The 24599-nt window shown below is 36.7% G+C and overlaps 1 protein-coding gene and 1 pseudogene across 1 annotated transcript; one reads left to right on the top strand and one right to left on the bottom strand.

Annotated features, from left to right (window-relative positions):
• The first annotated feature begins 5698 nt into the window (after positions 1 to 5698).
• LOC145774885 (B-cell lymphoma 3 protein homolog) lies at positions 5699 to 18802 on the top strand. The gene is made up of 8 exons (XM_082586219.1): positions 5699 to 6178; positions 9674 to 9757; positions 9852 to 9921; positions 10760 to 10865; positions 10977 to 11070; positions 11603 to 11743; positions 16975 to 17179; positions 17584 to 18802. The coding sequence occupies exons 1-8, from the start codon at positions 5911 to 5913 to the stop codon at positions 17786 to 17788; spliced, it is 1173 nt and encodes a 390-aa protein (XP_082442345.1). The 5' UTR covers positions 5699 to 5910; the 3' UTR covers positions 17789 to 18802.
• Positions 18803 to 20802: 2000 nt separating this feature from the next.
• Positions 20803 to 21849, bottom strand: LOC145764630 (uncharacterized; annotated as a pseudogene).
• Positions 21850 to 24599: the final 2750 nt, after the last annotated feature.

The raw sequence follows: 24599 nt of genomic DNA, 5'->3' as shown, positions 1-24599 counted from the left end.
TTTTTGACTGGAGGGGCAGGAGTATGAAATAAGGGCACTTTTGTTGCTGAAAGGCCATTTTTTTTAAGTTTTAAGGTAAGATATAGCGATAATGCTCATCTATCAGCTCATTATCGAGTAATGATACAAGTATCCGCTATACAAAGAACAATGGCACGGAAAGGCATCATGCTATTTTGTAATCATGTAATATAACTTACTGTGATGGAGAATTTTGTGTCGTGAATATTATTTTGAGGCAAAAATAGACCATTATAATTAGGCTAAAAGCGAATAGCATAAATTGTTATATTGCAAAGTGTGCAGTAGCTTACATGACCTTAAAAGGGCACCATTGCCCCCTATTCCCTCCCCATCCACAGAAATTTGAGGGCAGGGGGCATCCGCTCCCCCTGCTCCACCCCCGGTTCCGGCGCCCCTGCGCATATTGTCCTTTCCAAGTGAAAACATGCGTTCCACACCAGCGCTGGTTGGTATTGGTGTGTTGTATTTCAAAAACAAGTTGAAAACGTTTAGTCGGAAAGGTATCACTGTTCCAAGCGTGCTGTGATAGTTTAGCATGTATAAATCTTTTAACGAGGTCCACTGCACCAACATCGCTCTTTTCAGCGGCATAGAGCTCTTGAAATAAAGTATATTCAACGTCCGCGATGCCATTCATGGATTTTTCGCTTTCTGTCTCTGATCCCTCGTTCTCAATACATGGGTGATCACCATTTGGCGAACTTCTTCCGCATGTACCTATTCCAGGGAGCCATTCCAACCAACGCAAAAGCTGGTAATTCGGATGAGTCGCGCTGACCAGAATACATTGTGAAACTTTTATTGTGAAACGAGATTTTCCATGAAAACAAAAAATGATGCTTAGCGCTTGACGCTTAAAATCGGCAAAATAGTTGACGGCGCTATCACTTCCGTCAACTAAAAAATAAATTGACGGCGCTAGCCTCAGCGTCAAGAAAAAGTTGACGCCGTCAACGTACAACACTGCCAATACCTACACATATACAGTAGGGTGTTTCATTTTTTCACCATTTTTGAAATTCAAAATGCCTGGGGTCCCATCTGGTGGTATTTGGGGTAAAAAGTTTACACCTCAAATTTTTTTCAATTATGACGTCATATTGAGGTGGTCCACGAGGTTTGAAATTTTTGGGCCTTAAAATCTCGAAATTTGGCCGTATCTCCGGAACCACTCATCATAGATCGACAAAATTAGTGTCAAAATGCGCAGAAAGGTCGGTTTCCTATACTTGATGTAAAAAATATTAAGGTCTATCTGCTTCAGAAAAAAAGTTATTTCAAAAAATCTGATTTTCGGTCTATTTTCTCCTGATGAACAGAAATCAGGTGATCAAGATAAGAAGTTTTTCTGTATTTTTCCACTCTTGGAAGCTGCTATTGCATAATAATAGTCCTTGTTCGTTTTGCAAGAGATGAAACGTTAATAGCCTAATTCAAGGTACTACTGTACTATTATAATGTAACCGTCGAAGAGGTGCTTTACCTGCTTTAGATTTTGATTAAGTGTCATTATGGCATTGAGGTCAAGTATTAGTAAGTCGATGCAAAATTTAAGCAATTGGAGAGAACTGTGCTACACCAGTCCCAGGTATACAAGTCCCTCCACCCCCCTTGGTAACCAGTGATGGGCATTATCGGCGATAAATTTTTATCGCTTATCGTTATCGCTCAATTATTTTTTCAGTTATTGTTTATCGTTATCGCCAAAGGCAATATTTGATTATCGCCGATAAATTTTATTTTACATCAACACACAAGTGGAAAGGCCATGAAAAGTAATACTTTGACTAGCCACCTAGTTAATGAAACTAAAATTAAAACCAGTTCTTCTTCAGTGCCTGAAGTGTGTGTGCACAGGTCGTTGTCAGGGGAGGGGCACGCCCTCCTGCAGCGACAGCCCTGACAACACAATAATTTTTACAGTTGCAAATTGCAATGCAATGAAATGCATGCAACAAGTCTCTTGTTGTTTTGCTGCAATCGGCAATCGCGAGTGAATTTTACAATTAAAATGTAAGCGCACAGGCGGTACAGATTCCTTTGAGACGAAACGAAAGAAATTGGCAAGTGGTTTGTGAAAGTTTCGCAATACGAGGCCGCTTTTACATCGGAAACATGTCTTTCGCGCCACCTCACGATCAACTATTTTATTCTTGTGTTTTCTTTTTTCGTTGGAAGTGTTAGTTTTTAGTAATTGTCGTAAAAAAATAAAATCTCTCTCGTCAAAACATGAAACTTACTGTTTTAAGCGCATTAAATCTTTAGATGAGTAGATTAACTAAAATTGCAAGAACTTGCCTTGAGACGTGCGGTTACGTCACAAACTCAGTTTAAAAGACAAAATTCACACACAATAACAACACAAGATCGGTTATAGACTGTAAGATCGATTTTTTTTCTAGCTTGGCGATATAACTTTAATCTAAAAATAATAACCAAATGCGTAAGTGCCATTTAACATAAAAAGTTAACCCATTTGTGCCAAAAGTGAAACTACTTAAAACTTTTTTCGGAAAATTAAAACATTGCATAATTATGACCTTAAAAACATATCACAATTATTTTTTTTCTAATTGTGTTTGCACTTTTTGAGAAAAAAGCCGTCCTATATCTAAGACGCTAGGCAAATCCGTTATCAAATTTCACAAGTTTCTTGTGCGTAATGCGCGTTTTACGTTTTACTCGCTCAAAGTGATAAATGGGAATTGTCTTGTTCATGTCTTGTCATGTCATTATTGTCATCAAGCGTTTTATTAAAATGAAAGTTCAAAAAATATAAAAATGAAAATTAGCAAAGTAACACAACATCACTGAAACAAGTCATTGCGGAATATGATTTTGCTTGAAGCATTTGACATGCAGACCGACATCACATTTTTTGCATCTTGTAGTAGTTTTTGCATGACAATAGGCGCATCGAGTTGCGTGGTAAAATTATGCTAAATAGGCTACAGTATAACCTTTCTCATTTACCTATGCGACATAGCCTACCTCAATCAAATCTTTCTATTCCCACTAATACAGTGCCTATATTGTAATTCTTATCTCAATAACTCAGCATTCTACCATTGCTTTAATGATGGTGTTCACAAAGAAAACAAAAAAAATTATCTGAAATTATCAGTAAATTACCTGTACGATAATTATGCTATTGTTCTTAAACAAACACGACTAATTTGACAAGCTTGGTGGATTTCACAGTAGGCTATGCACATTTTTAGGCCTACTACCAATAACGGTTAAGATTACTGATAAATTTTCAAGCATTTTGCGTTTCTTGGAATTTTTTCAATTATTGCTGACTTTGCTGTAAACAGAAAGCAATAGCCTATAGCCTACAAAGTTTGGAATTTTTTATGGTATTTTCATTTGATTTAATTATTTTGCCTACTGCACGTAAGCAGCAGTGTAACTCAATTGATAAAAGCATCCAACTGGTATCTGAAGGTATTAAGCACGGCGGTTACCTCAGTGGTTTGATTCTGGATCAAGAGGTTGAAGATTCGATACCTACTGCCGCTGTTGCGATTCTATTCATGCATAACTTACAAAAAGTTTTGTCCCTTTACAGTATATTATGTTCGATTTTTCGTCATGTTGATAAAAACAGTTCGTGCTGCATGCACGTGCAGTGCATGGTATGGGGCAGCGCGAATCAAGAAAAAAAAAATTATCGTTATCGGACACTGATCGGACATTATCGGCGATAATTTATCGTTTATCGATATCGCTTAACTTTTTTTTGATTTATCGTTTATCGTTATCGCTTTAGGCATTTTTCGTTTATCGATTATCGCTTAACTGAAAAATGAGTTATCGCGCCCAACACTCATGACAAAGACAGGACTCAATTCAATTTTCTTTTTCGCCTTAGTTGTGTGATGTTCTAGGCGTTACCTTTTACTCGTTTCATTTCAACGAGAGAAGCCAGCAAGAGAACGCTTTGTATAACATTTTTTGTGACACGCTCGCGCTTTTAAATAAAGAAACAAAAAGAGTAGCTTTTCCTGCAAGAGAAAATTCGAAAAGAAAGAAGGAAAAACAAAGATATGGGAATTCCCATTCAGCTGAGCTCAGGAGATGAGAATCGTTGCTGGTGCAAAGGCAGAATATTCTAGTCAATGCTGAACGCTCAGTTTGTTAAAGGTGGCTCTAGCCTGTTTAGTTTTGTGTTTGCTGCCAAAAAAGTTTTCATACTTTAAATTGTCGTTTCAGTGGTATTGCGTGACAGTTTGGAATCCTGCTGTTACGTGTGTACAGCTTTAGTGAAACGGTTATTTGCTGATGACACCAATTTACATATGACAGATAAAGACTTAACTTGCCTTCAAAAAAGAGTAAATAAAGAAATGAAATTTGTCGATATTTGGATGAGACAAAATAAGCTGTCAATTAACTATTCAAAAACTGCATACATGATAATATGTAAAAATCCTTTCAAAGCCAAATCCTTTCAATTAAGTATTAATGGAAATCCTATTCAACAAGTAGATTCAATTAAATATCTTGGTGTTACCCTTGACAACAAGCTATCATGGAAATCACATTTAACTTGTCTTCGCACAAAGCTAAATAAAACTTGTGGAATTTTATATAAGCTCAGACATTTTGTACCACTTAGTACATTGCGTGTTGTTTATTTTGCTCTTTTTCAATCTCATTTACAATATTCATTAATAAATTGGGGTAGGGCTGATAAATCTATTTTACATCCCATAGAAGTTATTCAAAATAAAGCTCTTAGAGCATGTTTATTTTACCCTAGACATGCCTCTGTAAATTTATTATATGTTAAATTTGATGTTCCCAAGCTTAATGACTTAATTGAAATTGAGTATGCCAATTTCATGCACAAATATAAAAATGGACTTCTACCTGATTGTTTTAGTGCTTATTTTAATGATTTAAATAATATCCATCAACATAATACTCGCCACAAGATAAAATCCCAATATTTCTTACCCAGAACTAATAATAACTCCGGGCAAAAAATGCTACAGTACTTGGGACCCCAAGCATGGGGTAAGGTTCCTTCAGAAATTAAATGTTTGTCTCCCTTTTCATTCAAAAAGCAATATCAAACGCACTTGGTCGGTTGTTACTCTTGCTAAATGCAACTCTGTTGTGTATTTTTCAGTGAAATTGATCTGACATGTCTGACAACTTTTGGGATCTAATTTGTGTTTTGTTTGATTTCTCTGTTTTTGTTTTGTTTTTTTATGTTATGTTCATATACAATCTTCTCATGTTTTGGCTTGCATTTACTAACCCCCACATTGCGATTGTAACCTTATTCAACGTTTCATTATTTTCTCTAAGTGTTTTCAGTATAATTTTCATTGGTAGTATTTTTTTGTAAAATACGGTACTGCCGCCGGGGTGGAAGCTGACTTGGTGACCTCATAAGGTCTTTCGCTTCCTTCCTCTCTCACTTCTATGTAATGTACCAATGTATTTGTCGTAATAATTTGAGAAAAAAATAAACCAGTGATTGATTGATTGATTGATTAATAAGATATTATCAGCGACTGGTTTTGTACAGAGTTGCGTAACAACTAGGCCTTGGGTAGATGACTTGCTTATTAACAAAATAGGCCTGGTTACCCAACATTACATACCAGGAAATAGTGCCCGAGTTGGAAATGCTGTATATGCATAGTAGATTCACATTTGTTTGTAATCGTTTTGTTGTATACTCGTTTTTTTACAGAAAATAATTTAGACCAGCTTATGTAAGTTAAAAACTGATTTTAACACCAATTTCGCTCATCTTAATGTCAAGAATTTTAAGAGTTTTTGAGTTGACAAAAATAATTATCTGGGGTGTGCTTCTTCAAAGGCAAGCAGATTATATGTTGCTGAACTGTGCTAGTTCTATTTGTTCAAATGGATCGTATCGATCATCCTACTCATCGACTATCTGGTGATAGTAAAAATCCAGCTGAACACTCAGACTACAGTGAACGTTTTGACTCTGGTATTGGTTCTTATGTACCATATGACAGTGTGACATATGATAGTGTACATACATCTGGGTATGGCAGTCTTGTTGAGCATACAACAACACAATTGTCAGCTTTGTCCGCAACATCACATCCAGCAACGACACAAAGCATAGGTGACCAAAGAAGAAACGATGATTTGGAGAAATCGGGTAAGTGTATGACGTATGTAATTGATCATTTGATTTTATTGAAATTGTTAAAGCAGTGCATTTATCTGGTATTGCAAGTACAAATCTGTAGCTCCTGCGTGCACTGCACACGTCCTTTTATAAATAATTGGTTCTGGAAACCAGGCAGCCTTACAGGCTCACTCTTTTTCCCTACCTTGCGTACTAACATACTAATCCTCAGACAGAAATTTCACAGAGCTTGTACTTGCTCTCTCGCATTACGTTGCATTCACATGATTTTGTATCTATCTGCATTAATTGGTCTGTAGTGTGCTGTATGTAATCATTAAGTTGGGGCCATGTTTGTAATCCAAAAGTTGGTTCTTAAACTGCAAAGTCTAGCGTCTCACTTCTAGAGAAAAAAAAAAAACTAATAGGAGTCTTAACTCTTGGTATGTAAGTTTCAATAAGTTATGAATGAGTTGGTTTTCAATATGTAAGTCTGTTATAATTATGTTTCAAGAAGTTTGAACGTGCAGTCAAATGTTGAAAAGTAGTGTCAATAGTTTTCAAGATGAGTAGTGTGCTCCAACTGTAGAAACTCTCATTATGTGCTTCAGCCCCAAGATGGATTTCAATCAGTTCTGTAATCTTTATATTTGGAATCAAGGCTTAATTTCATCAGACCGGTCTTACTCTCTTTTGTTCCAATGTGTCAAGTTGGTTTGTGCAATTGCAATAAACTACTACGAAGAATATAGACACCGTTCTCTGTTCATCCCCACTATTGCCGCACTCGGGATGTCGTTGTACTACTGCAGCTGTATATGAAGAGCTTGTTTCCAAAACCGCTTACATCCACTTTCGGTGATTTCGAGAAAACCACGAAAAACGTTTATGACAGTTTCGCTTGGTAAATGTAATGCGCTTTTGATTTCTGACGATGTATAACTACCTACTGAATTGAGCCATGACGTTTGTCCAGATCTAAGGAATATTAGAATGCTTAGAATCGCCTTTTTATAAAATTAGAAATGTGGATATAAGCGGTTTTGGAAATAAACTGGAGAATAAAATTTGCCAGAATGAAAGAAACCAATTTTTGAAACCATTTTTCCAAGCTGACCACCACTAATTCATCACCACAACCCAAATCCACTTTAAACAAAGCAAAAAAACACAGTTATAAAGCTCAAGTAGGCTACTAAGCACCGTTGGTAACTGCAACAATAGGCTGCAAGCCTACAACACTGCTTATCAGTGTTGCCAGATAGTAGATGCTTCAAACTACCAAACACATTTCAAATTTTTCCAAACTGACCAGAGACTGACTGTCAACTCACCAAAAATGTTTTCCAAAATTCTGCCAACTCAAAATTTTACTGCCAAACAACGTAAAATTCTGCCAAATCTCGAATTTGGTAGTGAAATTTACCAAATGGTAACACTGCTGCTTATCATGAAACGATGACGAAAACGGTTTAACAATCAGCGATATGTCACGTGATACAATGGCTTAATATGATTGGTTAATTGTGGATACAAGTGGTTTTGGAAACAAAGTGTGATGGCGCGTAAGCGGTTTTGGAAGAAAACGCAATATTTAGTGTCGAATTTGAAGCAGAAAGAGAAGGTTTTGGAAAAAAAGGAATGGATAGTAGGTACCTATGGTAATACTCTACCTAATGACACTCTAAACTCAATTTTGGTAAAAGTGGCGCCTAAGCGGTTTTGGAACTGGGCTCTTCATATGGGTGGCCCATCCTTGAATAGTGCGCTACAAATCTGTATAGTCTATTGTAAAGATGTACCGATATATCGGTATCGGTGATATCGGCCCTATTTTGAGTATCGGTATCGGCAAAATTTGGCTGATACGGTGGCCGATACTAAACACGTAAAAAAAGGCGTTTACTGCGGATTTTCTACACAACGCAAAGATATAGATTTTTTAAAGTTGTAACTAACCTCACATTGATATAGAAAAATAACAACTTGTTCAAATTTTTGATACGTCACACTCCCATGACTTCTTGCGCGCACGTTTTAACATTGGTTGCTTGCAGTGATTCCTTCACTTTTAAAACAAAACGTTTTGTTTCAGCAGTTACGCGTTGTTCGATTCTTAAGTTGTGTAAGGAGACTCAATTTCTTCAATATTTATCATTTGTGTTTCTTTTTTACTCTCAGCAGAGTATAAAACTTGTAAAAGTTTTTGATCCATACAATGTCATGAATTAAATTATATCTCAAATCGGCATAATGACATGACATCATCTAAACGTAACAGAAATTGCGAAAAGCAAGTAACACAATAAAAAAAAACATGAAAATGTGACGCGAAACGGCAACATCAAAAGACACAGTTATGTTCTTTGACTTGTCAGCAACAAGTGGTGATAACTGTGGCTGTGGGAGTTCATTGCGCAGCCTACTTACTCTGACATTGTTTAAGCTTGATGAGTTTATTACTACAAAAGGTGGAAATTGAATCACAAACTAATAGAACCAGCTTACTAAAAAACAACCAAGTTACATGTTTTTTTTTTAAACATTTAGCAATGTAAAAACGATGCAAAGTTATACATTTTTGCTACCGGTACCTGGGTAGTCTTCGGAATGGCCCATTTCGGTGAGTCCGACCTCTTAACGGGGAATTTTTTTAATTTTTTTTTATAAATTATCGGGTACCGTAGCCTAATTATCATTGCTGTTTTAGGGTAAGGGGTTAGGGTTAGAGGTTAGGAACTCACCGAATCGGACTCACCGAATAGTAGCAGACCCGGTAGTCTTGGCCTGGCAAAAGCTTCTCAACCAAACGACAAGCGCCCTTAGGGGTAGGAACTTTGACATACTGATATCCAATTGAACAAACCCGAACCACGAACCATCAGATGTTAGGTTGTCCGTTAGGTTGTCCGAATCGGTGAGTTTCTAACCCTTAACCCTAGAACGGCAATGATAATTAGGCTACGGTACCCAATAATTTAAAAAAAAAATTTGAAAAAATCCCCCGTTAAAGGATCGGACTCACCGAAACGGGCCATTCCGGGATTATCTATGGGCCATGCATTGTGCTCCACTTGCAATATATATGATACTGCAATATAGTCCAAGTACAAGATAGATGCGGGAATGTAAATCTCTGTCCTGCTCAGTGAGATAATGATCACCAGCACAAGTCGGTCCACTGCACAGCCAAGTGTTGAAGACACTGATGCGAAGCACAAAGGACGCTGGATGGACACCACAAAAGGGCAAGCAATGTGTGTCTTTGGCAGGACACTCCATGGCATGCCTGAAGCTGAACACAAAGCTTCAGCTTCCTTGCTTTCCATCCACTTTATCTAAGACGTTCCAACCACCAAACATAAACCAGCACTACGTAGGATGATCCCTAGGTGCTTTGGGTGCTGTAAATTACATATAAAAGAAAAAACAGTACTATAGGTTATTAGTATCATAACATTAATCAATTTTATAACTTAGGGTTATTCAGACATTTAATGAGCATTTGTGTTACTTTATTCAAAGAAAATATAGACGGACGTGTGGATTCTGGTTTCAATGACTCTATTGCCAATAGAAGCATTTCAGAAAACATTTCCCACAATCAAGGTATGTAGGGGTAGGCCTATTAGTTTTAATGTAAGTTTTTTGTTGCATTGCACTGTACATTACATTAATGGAGCTAAACTCTCTTTATCTGCAGAGCCAATATCACAAGAACATGAGCAAGCAGATATTCTTGAGTATTATTTGCCAAACAAAGATGGCGATACGTAAGTTTTTTTTTTACAAAACTTTTGGTTGCGGATATATTATCGTATATCACATCTTCAAAGTGATAATATGAACTGCATTAAATGATATCAATAATAGGCTGTTTTATTTACTTTTAAAATGAAACAGTTGGTCTTAGTTTTCATGCCTGTTCCAGCTCCAGATGCCCGCACATGTTTTGTTCTATAATTTAAACTGTTTGACTGTCTTGAAGTACCGTAGTTTTACTTGCAAGATGAAAATGGTTTTTGATGTCTTGTGCACGTTTTGTCTTATTTTCATGCCGAATTATGAATACAATTCTAATTTTTTTTTATGTGTCTGAAAATTCTACTTTGTTTTTCAAAAGTATATATACATGGAACAATTTTTTTCCAAATCTATTTACCCTTATGCTGTTGATATGCTGCATTCTGAAATCAACACATTTATATATGTTGCATCTGTGACCTGTTTTCAGCCAATTTGATGTCTAAAGTTTGCTGTCTTGTTGCAGTGCTTACAGATTGGCAAAATATTGCATGTCAGCGGTTGTGTGCTAGTCTCCATTTGAAGGTGTTTAATTTTGAGAGTTAGTAATGTCTTGTTTGCTTTAAAACCAATCTTGCTTCATGACCTCTTTCTTACATTTTCTATTGTCAGTGATTATGATAAGAATTTATATATGAATGAAAGATTGTAGGCTACTTGTTGAGATTAAAGTGTTGCTTAAAAGAGCTAAGCCTAATCATATATATACTCTGCTTTTTAAAAAATTAGATTTTAAAGCCTCATCTATTTTTCAAAATGTGTATGTATACTACAGAACTATATACACTTTGAATTTTTTTTTTGTAGCTATCTTCAACTTGCCATCATTCAAGAGAAAACTGACGATGCTTTCAATATGATACAAATGTGCAGTATCCCAGAAGTTCTAGACATTTCAAATATAGAAAATTATGTGAGTGTTTCTTGAAATTACTATGATGCAGAAAGTAATGTGACAAGTGCAAACGGTAGAATAGTTTGTAGGATAGTTTGTATGGATTTAAAATATTGTGTCAATATTTAGACTGCTCTACACTTGGCTGTAATCAGCGATCAACCAGAAATAACAAGATGTCTTGTGGCTTATGGGGCAGATGTCAGGTGTAAAGACCATCAAGGTAATACAGTTTAAACTTTGATTATAGCCTGAATATTTTTATTGTTAAATGCTAGTTTGGATTTTATTTGCTAAATTTTTACCATATTTAAGAATTTTCAAGCATGATGCTTGTTTTGAACAAATGAATTGTTAAGAATATAGAATGTTTGGTTTACCATACACAGAATAGAGAAAAATTTATGCAATGCGCCAAAGTCTTACCTTTTGGCTATTTATTTTCAATTTAGAAACAATTTGCCCCGGGCTTGTCGTTGGAGAAAATTGGTGACTCACTATGCTCTGTTTAATATTACTTTCTATATTAGCTGCTATCTCATTATGCACTGTTGTTGTTGAGATAAAACCTCCATTTCCTTTATGTTGTCCAAATCAGGATAAAATCTTGACTCTGCTTTTAATCCTCGCCTGGAGTTGGACACTGGTCAGTGTGGCGTCAAGCGTAGAGTTTTGCTTGGGATATGTTTCTTACAAATAGATGGCATATATGACTGAAAATGTTTACCAGTATTTGACAAGCACTCATTTAACAGGAAACACGCCGCTCCACATTGCCTGTGAGCAAGGTTTACCAGCCCATGTTGAAATGCTCACAGCTAAGTTGGATCCAGAAGAAGACCCTGGTTTTCAAAAGATGTCTTTGCCACAAGATGTTGACGAACGGAATTACCTGGGTAAGCCCGTGCTGCAATGCTTTGAACAGTTTTGCGTTCGAGTGCTAAAGTTTAGATTGTAGCTATATTCATTGGGTAAACAGATAACTATATTCGACAAAGGGTAAACAGATAACTTCTCATTCTATCTGTATTGAAACGACCCTACCTTTGCTATCAGACTGCTGTTTGATAGCACATACTCGCATTATTTTATGTTGCTGGTACTGGTTATGATCATACCGATGCTTGTGGAAGTAATTCTATTAATGTTGAGTCATGACTGAAGTGAATTAGAATTCACAAATAAAGTACCATCTAGTGTCGTAGCTTCGAGATTAAGAAACAACGACACGTTTAGGTGTGTTTTCTGCCTCTGGCTTAATCTCTGAATGGAAACACTTTGATATTCTGTTAATTTTCCTGATGACCAGTGTAGTTATGTGTCAATGTAGCCATTTCTCATATCGATTTTTAACAACACGCCACTTTTGCTTCGTGTTCATTGAATGGTTTTCGTTTGATTTCAACTTGTTTTTTGGACAAATAAATGTACATTTAGTTTAAGAGTGGTTAATTTTTATAATACAAAAAAAAACTTCAAAAAAGCATTAAGTTATTGTTACACAAGCCCAAAATTGTTTACTGCGTTTGAAAAAAATTCCCCTTTTTGTCGTGATGCTTGTGCTATTTGCTGCTTGTCTTCGCCGCACGAAAATATATCCTATTTGGTTCCATGTTTTATTTGATTTGTAAAGGTTTTTAGCATTTTTTTCATTCTTGATTGAAGCAAGCACGGTTTCATATTGCTAAGTATTAACAAAGGTTTTGAGTTGTTTGTTTGAACTTTGAAGTAAGTGTGAGTCATCATCATAAGTCTTGAATTATTGAAAAATTCCTACTTGACCATTTTGATCCCAGGTATTTCGGATGTTGTTGTGAATAAATAGGGATTCTTTGTGTATGAACTGGTTTTATGTCCCCGACAGCAAAGTTTCCGTTTTTACATAGTTTCCATGCTTAGCGATGTTGAGACGATCTAAAAACGAAAGATTTTCTGTCTGAAATACAAGGGGATTTTTTTCTGAATCATTGTACATAAGCCAGGGGCTCTTTCTTGGTGTATGAGATGTTGACTCCCCAGTGTCGTTTGTCATCCTTGACTACACAGTTTCTTGAACAAATTGATCCAAAAGTACCCCCCCAGATAGCAAAATTCGTCATTTTAACATTAATTCAACGTCTGCAGACGTTGAATCAATGTTAAAATGACGGATTTTGTTGTCTGGGCGCCTATTCGTGCATTTTTCGAAGTCATACCGCCGTGTGTTCTTTGTCAATCATAAGAGGTTTTTTAAGTTCTTGAAATCTGATTCGTTTGGGGTATGAACTATTTTATAGTCAATTCCTGATTCGTTAAAAATCTGAGTTTTACCTTTCCATTAGTTCTCTGGCTTTTTTACGCTTAAGTATTGTCAAATCAGCAACTTTTGCAAACCGGAATAGACGAACATCTACCACTTTTTGCGCTCAACGACGCTTCTTATTTTACAATGTTTAGCCAAAATAAGTTTGAAGCCACTTGTTCTTTTCGATAATTGTGAGGAGCAAATTGTTGAGAGGTTGCATATTTCTTCATCTAAGCCAATAAATTGGTTATTTTTACATTAATTTAACATCTATAGACGTTGTAATGTGAAAAAAACGCAATGCATAGGCCTGGAGGAGGTCCAGGGCCCCTTCAGCCTTCACTGGATCCTTTTCTTTCACAGGTAAACGTATTGGTTACATAACATATATACTGTACAGTGTATATTTGAACATATACTTCAGAAATTTATACTCAATTTCGCTTCGTCTTGTGTATGTTCTTTCCTAATGGAATTAACTGGCAGCCTAGTTATAAGACATGATTTGGGAAGTCTAATAAAACTCAGGTTGTTTTATTTTAAAATCTTACTCAAAGCATTGTCTGGTTTTGTATCTTCAGCTAACAGGCTTCTTCTTGACGTAACGGTGAATGGTTACATAATCTTGGGCAGTGATAAATCCCCCACTTTGACTGAAAAGCGATTAACAAAAGATTCGATTGTATTTTCGTGTTTTCATGTTCTTGTAAATCTATTAATGTCCCCTTTTTCTTATAGAAAACCAGTTTGAATGTCAAAATCCAATACTATATAATTATATATGTATAAGCACATAAAAGTTCGCAGGTAGGCTATTTCCCCATTTCTTTTCAACCATTACTTACTTTTGTCATGGTTTCTTCAAACGGTGGAGATAACTCATGGTTCCAAATGGTAAGCATAGCATATTCACCTAAGACGCATTGTACGACGTGATTAGAGAAAATAATTTCGTGGTCGCAATTTTCGGTTTTCTGGAAAAGTTCAGACTGGCGAGTGATGGCAGTTTGTTTAAGTCGAAATCTGTTGAAATGTCGTAGCAATGAGATACTTCGAGATATTTCGTGTTTTAAAATGGAATTGCAAGATGTCAGTCGATTGATTGGGCATAGTATTATTTTGTCCACTGATGGAAACTACTTTTTACTTGCATGTAGGTTTAGCGATCAGTAAAAAGCTATTTCAATGTGTTACGCATGGCTCCTATATCTTATTAGTTTCACTATTGCACTACACAAACTTTGCAGTGTATACTGTATCATATAGTGTGTGTACGGTATACTGTATATATTATGTATATAATCGACAATAAATCGCATTCAATGAGGAAGTCGATTTTACAAAGTTTAATTCCAAAGCTACATTGAAAAATTTAATTCGAGTTCTTGCCAATAATGTTGCAAAGCTCACATAGGCAACAAAATTGCCATTTTCATATCGTTTAAACGTCTAGCGTCGTAAAACCTACGTAGTGGGGACACTTTCACTAGCTAGGATAAGGATCTTTTGAATCGAGTAGAAAAAATCCAGAAAAAGTGGTATTCATTGATCAATGGGGCGAATGCGTTTTCAGCTGCTGTAAAATTTTCTTTTAACCAATGAGTTCATTTTGCAAAGTTTCGACTTCTTCAGAGTAACTAGAAATGGAAATGATGTCGCTTTACATCTTGATTTGTCACTTCAACGAATGATCAGAAGGAAAGAGAATAGCTTTCGTAAGCAAGAGTTTTATTGTTGCCCGAGGGGTGGAGTGTCGCCAAGTCTGTGGACACTAACATGCAAATTGCGTTCCAGGCTATTCAATAATACGGGTCTGCTACTATTCGGTGAGTCCGATTCGGTGAGTTCCTAACCTTTAACCCCTAACCCTAACCCCAAACCCCTAACCATAAAATGGCAATGATAATTAGGTTACGGTACCCGATGATTAAAAAAAAAAATTTGAAAAAATCCCCCGTTAAGGGATCGGACTCACCGAAACGGGCCATTCCGCAATAATACAGCATTACAGCCGTATTACGAGTACAGTGATAGGCGTATTGTAAAATCGAGTTCTTTTTCTTGCCTCTGCTTGTCACGTTTATCATGCACACTAATTATACAACAAGTGATAACTGATAATCTTTTAGTTTCCGCCAAAGTGCTATTGTGAATCAAAACATGTCAGAAAACACCGCAGCTTGCATGGTAAAAATCTATCGTTGATGCATTTTTAGCCATTGATAAGATTGCAAGACAATGTTTCTTTTACATACAAAAATGCAGTTATCTTGCTGATGCTTGTTGGTGCCTTTGTGCAGTACTAGTAAATACCGCACTAATTTCGGTTTGTTTTATCCGTTTTCAAAGTTGTCCATTTTGTGGTGATGAACGTAATTCTGTTTGCCTTGCCTGTTTTATGTACGTTTGCTGTTTGCCACTCAAGCTTGAAAAAGTTCAACCTCGCTGAAGGTTAGCGATTGCAGACATCCGTTCTTTCGCGTTATTCCCCTCTCGTAGCGTGACATTTTGTTTCTTCTTTTCTCTCTGATGTTTCTTTTTTGTGAGTGTTTGAAGAGAGGAGCATGATTAGCTCTCGGGAATTTTATATTTCTCTCTAACGTTCAGCTCAAACTGGATCGAATTTCCCTTGTTGGTACTTTCGCTTGACTTTTATTAAACTCTACTTTATATGTACCTGAAGGGAATTTTCGTAAAATTAAGATTGCCATAGCATTTTTGCAAATGATTTCCTACGGAGCTGGTTTGTGTTGGCAGGTTTTGCAGCTTTCAATAGCCTAAATGCATGTAGTCAACTTTAGTGCTGCTCAAACGACTATTCACGCAATTACTTTTAACTTGGCAAAGTTTTCGATTTTCTATTTATTTGATCTCTGGGCTATGTTGAGTTGAAACTGAGTTATTGGTGCTACAATTGCAGGAGGTGCACCGCCATGCGTAGCATTACATTCCTGTCAACACTTCCCAATTCCCATATGAAAGGAAGTAGATAAAGGGTTAGTGATGACAACACGTTAGGGTTTAGTAACATCTTTATTTTTGCTATTTAACTCATCAGTGGTTGACAATGCAGCGGTAGGCTTGACGACACAGTAGGATCTGTTTGTCTCTGATGCTTACACTGGCAAAGAGTTACTGTATATACATATCTAATAATTATATACCATTAATGCCAAATAATTCTTGTCGTACAAGAGAAAAATAGTTTTTTCTCATTATCTTTATTTCTCAAGGATATAGACCTATATAATGTTAGAAAGACTAATATAAATATGAGGTTTCTGGTCATTTTGAGCTATAAATCAACTCTCTAGCCCAAGTATAACTGTAGATACTGTAAAATCGTGATTATCGGGGCGAGCGAGGGGGTTCAAAAGTTTGGGGGTGACCTGCTACCCTCAAACATTGTTTATTTTTCCTGAAATTTTAACAGATTGTTTTATACCCCTAACCTCCCCACCAAAAAAAAGTAAGGGTCAATCGATTCCAATTTTGAAAATCACGGGGCACCAGCCGCACCCTAATATCTATCCCATCATTTGTTTGTGGGATCTTCACCAGTTCAGTAGGTTTGTGTTTCTGATCATCACAACAACAAAAATGAATGCTAAACATAGCAGAAGTCTGGATAAAGGTAGTTCAATTTAAAATTCGACACGGTCGCAACACCCTGGGAAAGAATTTAATAATTTCATTCAGTGTTTAAACGTCGTGAGTTTATGGAAGGTATTATTTGAGGCTTTACATACTGCTGTTGTGTCAAAATATTATAATACAATACATTTGACTGATTTTAGTCTTACACAGCTAAAACGTTTATGAACAACCTTCGATTTTTTGCAGGCTTCACTCCTCTGCACTTGGCAACCATGGGTGGTCACTTTCAAGTCGTCCATATGCTGACCAATCAGCTTAATTGTGACGTCAACATGGGTGACTTGAAATCCGGTAGAACAGCCCTGCATCACGCGGTGGAGCGAAAAAATATAAACGTGATAGAAGAAGTTTTAAACTCAGGAGCAGACGTGGATGCTCTTACATACGATGAGTAAGTATGAGATTATCACAGTGGTGTTGGTCGCTGGGCTGATATTCGAATGCAAATATTTACCTAGGAAGTTTTTACAGAGTGATAGCTAGATTTAATCTTTTCTTTTGTTGAAACATGCATGGTGGTCAATATGACTGTTTCGAACAGTTTCTAATGAATGCAAATTCCAAACTTTGAACGCAACCTAACCCTTTCTCTGTTTTGCTTTAAGAAGCCTAGTTTTCAACCCGAAACAACTGGTCGACCCCGATGTTTCGGGATGAAGACCAGGCTTTTTTGAAACAAAATGGAGAGAGCTAGGTTACGTTTAAAGTTTGGAATTTGTATTCATTGGAAAGTATTTGAAACAGTCATCTTGACAAGCAGTGCTTGTAGTGTTCTAAATTCACACATTTTCCCAGGTGTTCGCCTCTGCATCTGGCAGCTGCACGCGGATTTCGCAAAGAAGTTCAGTTTTTATTGGACAAAGGAGCAGATCTTTTCCTCATCACTCGGGATGACTATGATGTTTTTGAACTGGCCGAAAACAGCCTAAGAGTTTACAAGCTCCTTCGTGACACCGAAAAAAAGTACAAGGACCTTCGCTTTAACACAGTGATGGGTTGAACTGGGAAAGGTCTGTGCGTTGTCGGGCTAGTTGACCCAGCTCCAACCCGACGTTTCACGCATTATTATAGAGGCTTTGAAACGAGCGATTTGACCACATCTGAAGCACTTGACGTGGCTTTGATACAGTTAACAAAAAGTTATTTTCACCCCCCGTACATCTGAGCCTGAGCAAGTTGCAATGCAATTGATTTCAAAGACTTACCACTATCACCACCACACGGACAGCTAAAGCTTTCGCCTTGTCAGATTTCGATCGTCAAAGTGTTGTATAAATTGTCGTTAATTTCACATTGTAATCCATTTGGGTGACGGTATCCAACACTTTCCCGCTTCAGGGTATACTGCCGCAAGTAACATCACAATGCCTACCCACGTGATTGTAATTTATGATAGCTGTTTTGTAGAGAGGATATGACGATCATAAATCGTCTAGTGGAATTTCCCGCATTTCACAACTTTGAAGCAGTTATTGTGTCGACTTGTACGATTGGATTTCATAACTTCTGCTTTGCTATCGACATGGCTCAACAATTCGCGTGCTCAAATATTCTATTTTGTTATGTTTTTTTGTCTCTTAACTTTGTTGAATGTAAATTTATAGAAACTGTATATAATTGGAGAGGCTTAACCACTCGTGCAGAGCAACTGAACGGCAGGCATACTCATCCAGCTAGATAGTAGTTCCTGTTTTTTGACGTTGCTTTCCGATAAATGTTGAAATTTTGGAAAGAAAGTTTCGCTGGTTCGGGAGCACGTAGCTTGTGCTGAGAATTGAAGAGCATGGACCCAACATTTGAAAACCTTCATTTTGATATCGAAGTTGTGAAATGTTGTTACAAAATATGGAACTCTATCTCATAACCTGCGTGATTACGACTTTGAAGCACTTAACTATCGGCTGTCTCTGTCTGATCATTCGATTTGAAAAACCGTTTTCTGGTGAATTTGCGCGTGTTTTTCGACAGCTTTGTGTAATAATAAACTTCGAGTAACAACAAATGCTTTGTCATATTTTTTACTGGATGTGAATTGGAGTGCTGTGCATTAACTGACATCTAGGTTGTCAAAAAGTTAAACCCTACTCAGTCATGTCCAACTTACCTTGCTTTGAAGTAAAACCATTCCCTAGCATTTTATCTGAGTCATGAGCAAATTTCTTGATATTCACTTGAGCCACAGTTTGGGAAATTCGTTCATCAAGAGGAAGATTAAAAGTATAAAATCGAATAACACTTTTTAGGTCGTAGAGGAACCGAAACATGGATGCGTTTTATGGAGGCCAATGAAAGTAGCCTGAAGCAATGAAATGCGTTCACTGGAAGTAAATAAAGTTCACTGAAGCAACATAGAATTATGGTGATAAACTTATTCGAACCGGCTTTGAGCCCAGTGTGCAACTGTGCATCCAGTTCAAAAAGGTGAAATGTTTAAAGTCAGCTGGAGGACGCTTTCAGGATAAACGATTTGAAAACTTTGTAGGTTATTTTAAATACAAAAAAAGACAGTTTAATTGTTGCTGTGATTATTTTGCTGATGGTATACGTTTCCTTAGCAGTTTCACATACTACTTGTCAAGGCCTTGAACCACACTGACGCAAGGCGGTTACAGAGATTGACAGAGTGAAGTCTCGATTGTTGTTACCTGCGAAATACTGTATCCACTAGGTAGGCTACCCCTAAATAGAGACCTATGAAAACACTGCAAGAAAATATAAACAATGCAAAATTTGGTAACCAAATAAAAAAAAATGGCAAGTAGGACTAAAGTTTGCTCCCAGAAAATTTTTACTTAATTTTTGACGGTTTTCAAGTCAGTTATTTTGTGGTTCAATAAGATTTTTGTTGCGATGTGGTTGAACGCTATTTGATTACTGTATCTTGAAAGCAAAAGCTCTGGAGAAGTTGGAGTTAAAAGTTTTGGTTTAGCTTTAAAATCAATTTTTGATGAAAACAGAGCAATTTCAAAATTCATCTTTTTGGAAAAGTTTTGAATTGGCTTTATGATAAAGTGCCTTTATTTATGGAAGGTAAGTAGGCTAGGCCTATAAGTTAAAGTTTGAATAAAGCGAAACTCTCACATACCTATCTAGTTTTATATGTAGGTTAACATTTGTTACGAAAATTGCAAGTATTCGGCTAATTATTATTTTTCATTACAATATTACAAAAAAAATGATTACAAAGGCTTTTTGTGAATTTCATGATATTTCACGTGACAAATTTGAAAAGCCTTCCGACGTTTCCCTCACCTTTTTTTGTAACAGTGCTTCTCAATCCCATTTTGCCAAGGCTCAAAATTTGCTTAATTTTTAATGAAATAATTTTCATGGCCCACTTGTAATCCGGCCCAGATAGTCACTTTACCTGGCCCAGATCTGGCCATATCCGTACCAGATCTGGCCATATCCGTACCAGATATGGTAGGCTACATATCTAGACCAGATAAAGTGGCTGTCTGGAGGGGTTTGCTCTTTTGTTATCCAAAAATCTCTTACAATTAAACGCTTACACGCCAAAATTAAATCCCTTTGCGGCGATAGTTTGAGAACCACTATTTTATAGCATAGCCTACAAGCTTACTTTATGCCTATTTCACCTCATACCTTTACTGCAGCCCAGGGCCGGATTAAAGTTTTCATGGACCTGGGGCTATTGGTAATCTGAGGCCTATATTTCATTCCCCTCATTGTACCAATCAGAATTAAAATGAAATAACAAAAATTATACCCGAAGTACAGTATTTACTTATTAAACTCATTCAAATGACATGTTTTCTGGATTTAGACAAAGCAAAGCTGTTAATAACATTATCGGTGTCTACTTTTTCCAAAATTTTGTTTTTAATGCAGAGTAGAGCTAAGGAATGCAATCTTTTCTGGTCCATGGATGAACGCAGTTGATTCTTTACTCTTTTAAGCACTGAAAATGAGCGCTCACCTGAACAATTAGAAATCATCAGACAAAGATACATTCTTAGTAGCCTACAACAGATACGTTAGGACATGCATAGCCTACATAAACTCATTTTCATTGATGAATCTAAACATTCGAGTTTTTTTGCTGCATTCGCTGTTAAAATAGTGTTGTTTAAGCAGTGCAGAAAAATGAATCATCTCTTCAGGCAGTGATTCTTCCAGAATCTAGATCATCTGGATAATAGTGAAGCAATGTTTTAGCACTCTCTTCAATTTTACAGTTAGACATGGTGTTTAATTCCGCCAGAAACGAAAATCTTATTTGAAGACGATCGTATGCTGCGATGCGGGATTTCACACACAAAATAATTTGGTCAATGATTGGCAAATATGAGTCTACTTTGAATCTGCACGATGAATCAAGTGATGTGTTTTCAGATCCACCTTCGCTATCCAAGCATAGCCTACTTTTCTTCTCTTCCTTCTTGAAATTTCTTCATTCAATATAATGATGACAGCCACTTAATACTCCCCCCCAGGATTACTCAATTAATCTTAACAAAGGTCCAGTTTGACAAGTTGTATATTTTTAGCGGTCCGGTGAACAAGTTATTTCACACGCAACCACGAAAGCTAAACTATTTTATCAAACCACTTTCTTAGGTAAAATGTAACTCGAATTAGATTTCTGAGGAAGTATTGGAGAATTTGGGAGTCGAAGACCCCAGCAATTAGGATAATCACAGTAGAAATTGCTTCCTTCCAGTAGAAATATGTTTAAAAAAGCCCTGAAACGTGGCAAAGAGGGTATTCTTCCAAAAGCTCAAGGTCCACCATCAACCCCCAGAAGGTCCGGATTCAGACCGCGGTCCGCCAGTTGAGTAGCCCTGCTCTACCCTTTTCTTTGAGCTTTTGAAATTGGGATCTAAATTTTTGAACAAAGTTATGTAGACCCTGAAGCAGATTTGTTGCCTTATTCAAAGTAATTTTGCTATCCTGGAGCGCCCGACTAGTTTTATAAAACCGTTCCATTATGCAAGACCATAACTCAATTAAAGTAACGGTTTCAAGCTTTTCCATTGACAAGATAAACCCCTTGGCTGTTTCTTTAGTCTGTGATTGTTCGTCATTGTCATCAGACATTGCTTTCAAGACTTGAAGAACTGCCTGATAACTTTTTCTTAGCGCATGTAGGCCTATAACGTCATATAGTGTGCCTCCCAACGTGTATCAGACGAAGGCTTAATTGTTGGCAAATGAGTTAAGAACCACTGGTTTACACAGTTAGCGTTCGTTCTATGATATTCGTCCTTTATTTTTTCGATCCTGATAATAAGCATGTCAGTTGCTCTTAGTAAGTTGTTATCGGTGGGCCTATTTTTTTGGTGGGCCTGGGGCTGCAGCCCCATCAGCCCCCGCCTTAATCCGGCCCTGCGCAGCCTATTAACTCTAGAAAATGTTAATTTTACAGTATTGTTAACTTAGTCTAGGTGACAAAGCAATGTTGTTACTTCTGATTTTAGAAATTAGTCTTTCCTTATTTAATTGAAATTTTGACATATAGCCTATAGGCTACCTATGACCAAACTTTGACCATTTTAAATCTGCTACTAATTTGAAACACAAGTAGCCTACACCATATCTTAGCTTGCCACCTATCCAATCTGAATGAGCGAGCAAAGCAAGCCAAAAATATTTGCAAAAACACTGATAAATATAGTAGGCCTATGTTTTGAAAAATAAATATAGTTTTTTCTTGGTTTTGGAAACACACGTGACCAAGTGCTCTCCTGGATCCACGACTGTCTTGGCTTAACGATTCTGAACTCGATCGTTCCCAATGGTGTACAATTCAAAAATTTGAGCAGAGCTCCAAAAATGTTAGCAATCTCTGCAATATAGGCCTGGGGTATTGAATCCTGTCTCCAAGGAAAAAAATGAAGAAAGGGCAAAGTTAAAGTGGCCGTGTTTATAAAAAGTTATGCGAACAAGGAAATAAAAGAATAGCCATCATCTTGAAAAGATCACACAACAAAACCTAACTTTTCTCATAACCAGTAGAAATGCAATCGATTGACCTTAGGCAAAGCAACACTGCAATTCGTTTATCATTTTTCTCTGCAGTGTTATTACGTAATAAGTTTTATTTTACTGCCAAAGTGTATTCGAACCTGCTACATTGCTAATTGCTATGATACCAAGGCTGTGTCAGGGGGGCTAAGGAGGGCCCCCATCTCAGGGGGCTTACAGATAACAGACTGTTATGTTTCGGTAACCACATGTTTACTTTAGGCCTACTGTTTTAAACTTTTATTCTAATGGGACTGTGGTTCGGTCAAAGTTTTAGTAAATTAATTGGTGCAGAGTAACTTGTATGCTAGTAAACTACGGTAGGCTACTGATTTGAATTGAGCGCCATGTGTTAGTAATGTTAGCAAGACAAATGGTACAGTAGGCCTATTTTTTTTTCGTGCAAGGCCTATTAGTTAGTGGTTTTATTATGCATGTTCTTTGCTCTCAGTATTCTCTAGTATTCTTTTCTATCAGTGGTGTTAGGAGTGTGGTTGTTAGTCAGTGTTTTTCTAATTAACGGTCTTTCGGCTTTTCATTCAATGTTTGTAGTTAGGTACATTGTCAGTAGTTAGTTTTAAAATATATATTTTTGCTTTCAGTTTGTCTAGTAGGCTACAGGGCTAGACTATTTTCTAGTAGGCTACAGGTATTTTTTCGTTTGGTAGTATTAGAGGTGTGTTTGTTAGTCAATACTTTTCCAGTCAATGATCTTTTGGCTCTTACATTTGTGTTTCCAAACTGGTCAGAAAATGCATTAAAGCAAACCACCTTGGCATATCGATGCAGTGTAAATACACATCGTAGCCTATTATCATACATTTTTTGCCTGTAGGGGGCCCGAAATTATTTTGGCCCCGGGGCCAACAAAGGGTTTAATACAGCACTGCATGATACCAGATTTGACTTCGCAATCTCGACAATCTTTCTGGATGATTGTTTACTTTTCTTCTCATTCTTTAACAGAAATAAACAAACGGCTTTGCCTTATTACTCTACTTTTAATTTCATCGTATCAATGTCGCCAAACGCCAAATCAACCAAATACAGTATTTGTTTTTACAACCGTCCAGTTGCACTGGGTGTGATGCATGTCCTCAGGCGAGCGTTTTATTTACAAGCAAAATAGTGTTTTCTCTTGCAACATGATGTTGTAGCAATCAGTGTTGCATTTATAAATTTAAAAAATTTGTCCAACCGATTCTCATGAAGTTAACAACTTGGACTTAAGATTGTAAAAGATATTTTTTGCTTGCAAAACCGTAAACTCTCCTGATGTTATTTGTAGCTGTTCAGTCTTTAGTTAATTTGGTTTGTGATTGATAAATGCACAGAAAAATGCAAGTTACTTATTTTTTTTTCATTAAATACAAACATGTGTTAAGTTAACTGACCTCCTTTCTCTCATGCTTACTGTATTTCTTCTAGTTTGCAAATTGCTTTTCAAATGTAGCCTACAGCATAATGCAAAATGAAGTATGCGGCAATCAAAAATATCTTCAAATGTTTCCTAACAATCAGAGTAATTCCAGGAAATGCAAAGAAGTAACGCTGCAAAAGCTCATTCACGGAAGTCACACGCAATGGCATGCCTTAAAATATCTATTCTATTGACCCAGAAACCGCAAGTGCAATTCAGTTTGATTTTTCAAATCTCATGACTTGACATTAGTCGACCATTGTAAAATTTATTTGAGGCTCATCAGATAGCCATGCGGATATTGATGCGCTCTGTGAGAGATAGGTGAGGTCTACTCTTTTTGTAACTTTTCGAGATATCAAACAAGGGTGTGCAACTGTGTTCATCTGATAGTCAAATATAC

Source organism: Aplidium turbinatum, chromosome 1, assembly GCF_918807975.1.
Source record: "Aplidium turbinatum chromosome 1, kaAplTurb1.1, whole genome shotgun sequence".
NCBI lineage: Eukaryota > Metazoa > Chordata > Ascidiacea > Aplousobranchia > Polyclinidae > Aplidium > Aplidium turbinatum.
This window is presented reverse-complemented; position numbering and strand designations above follow the sequence as displayed.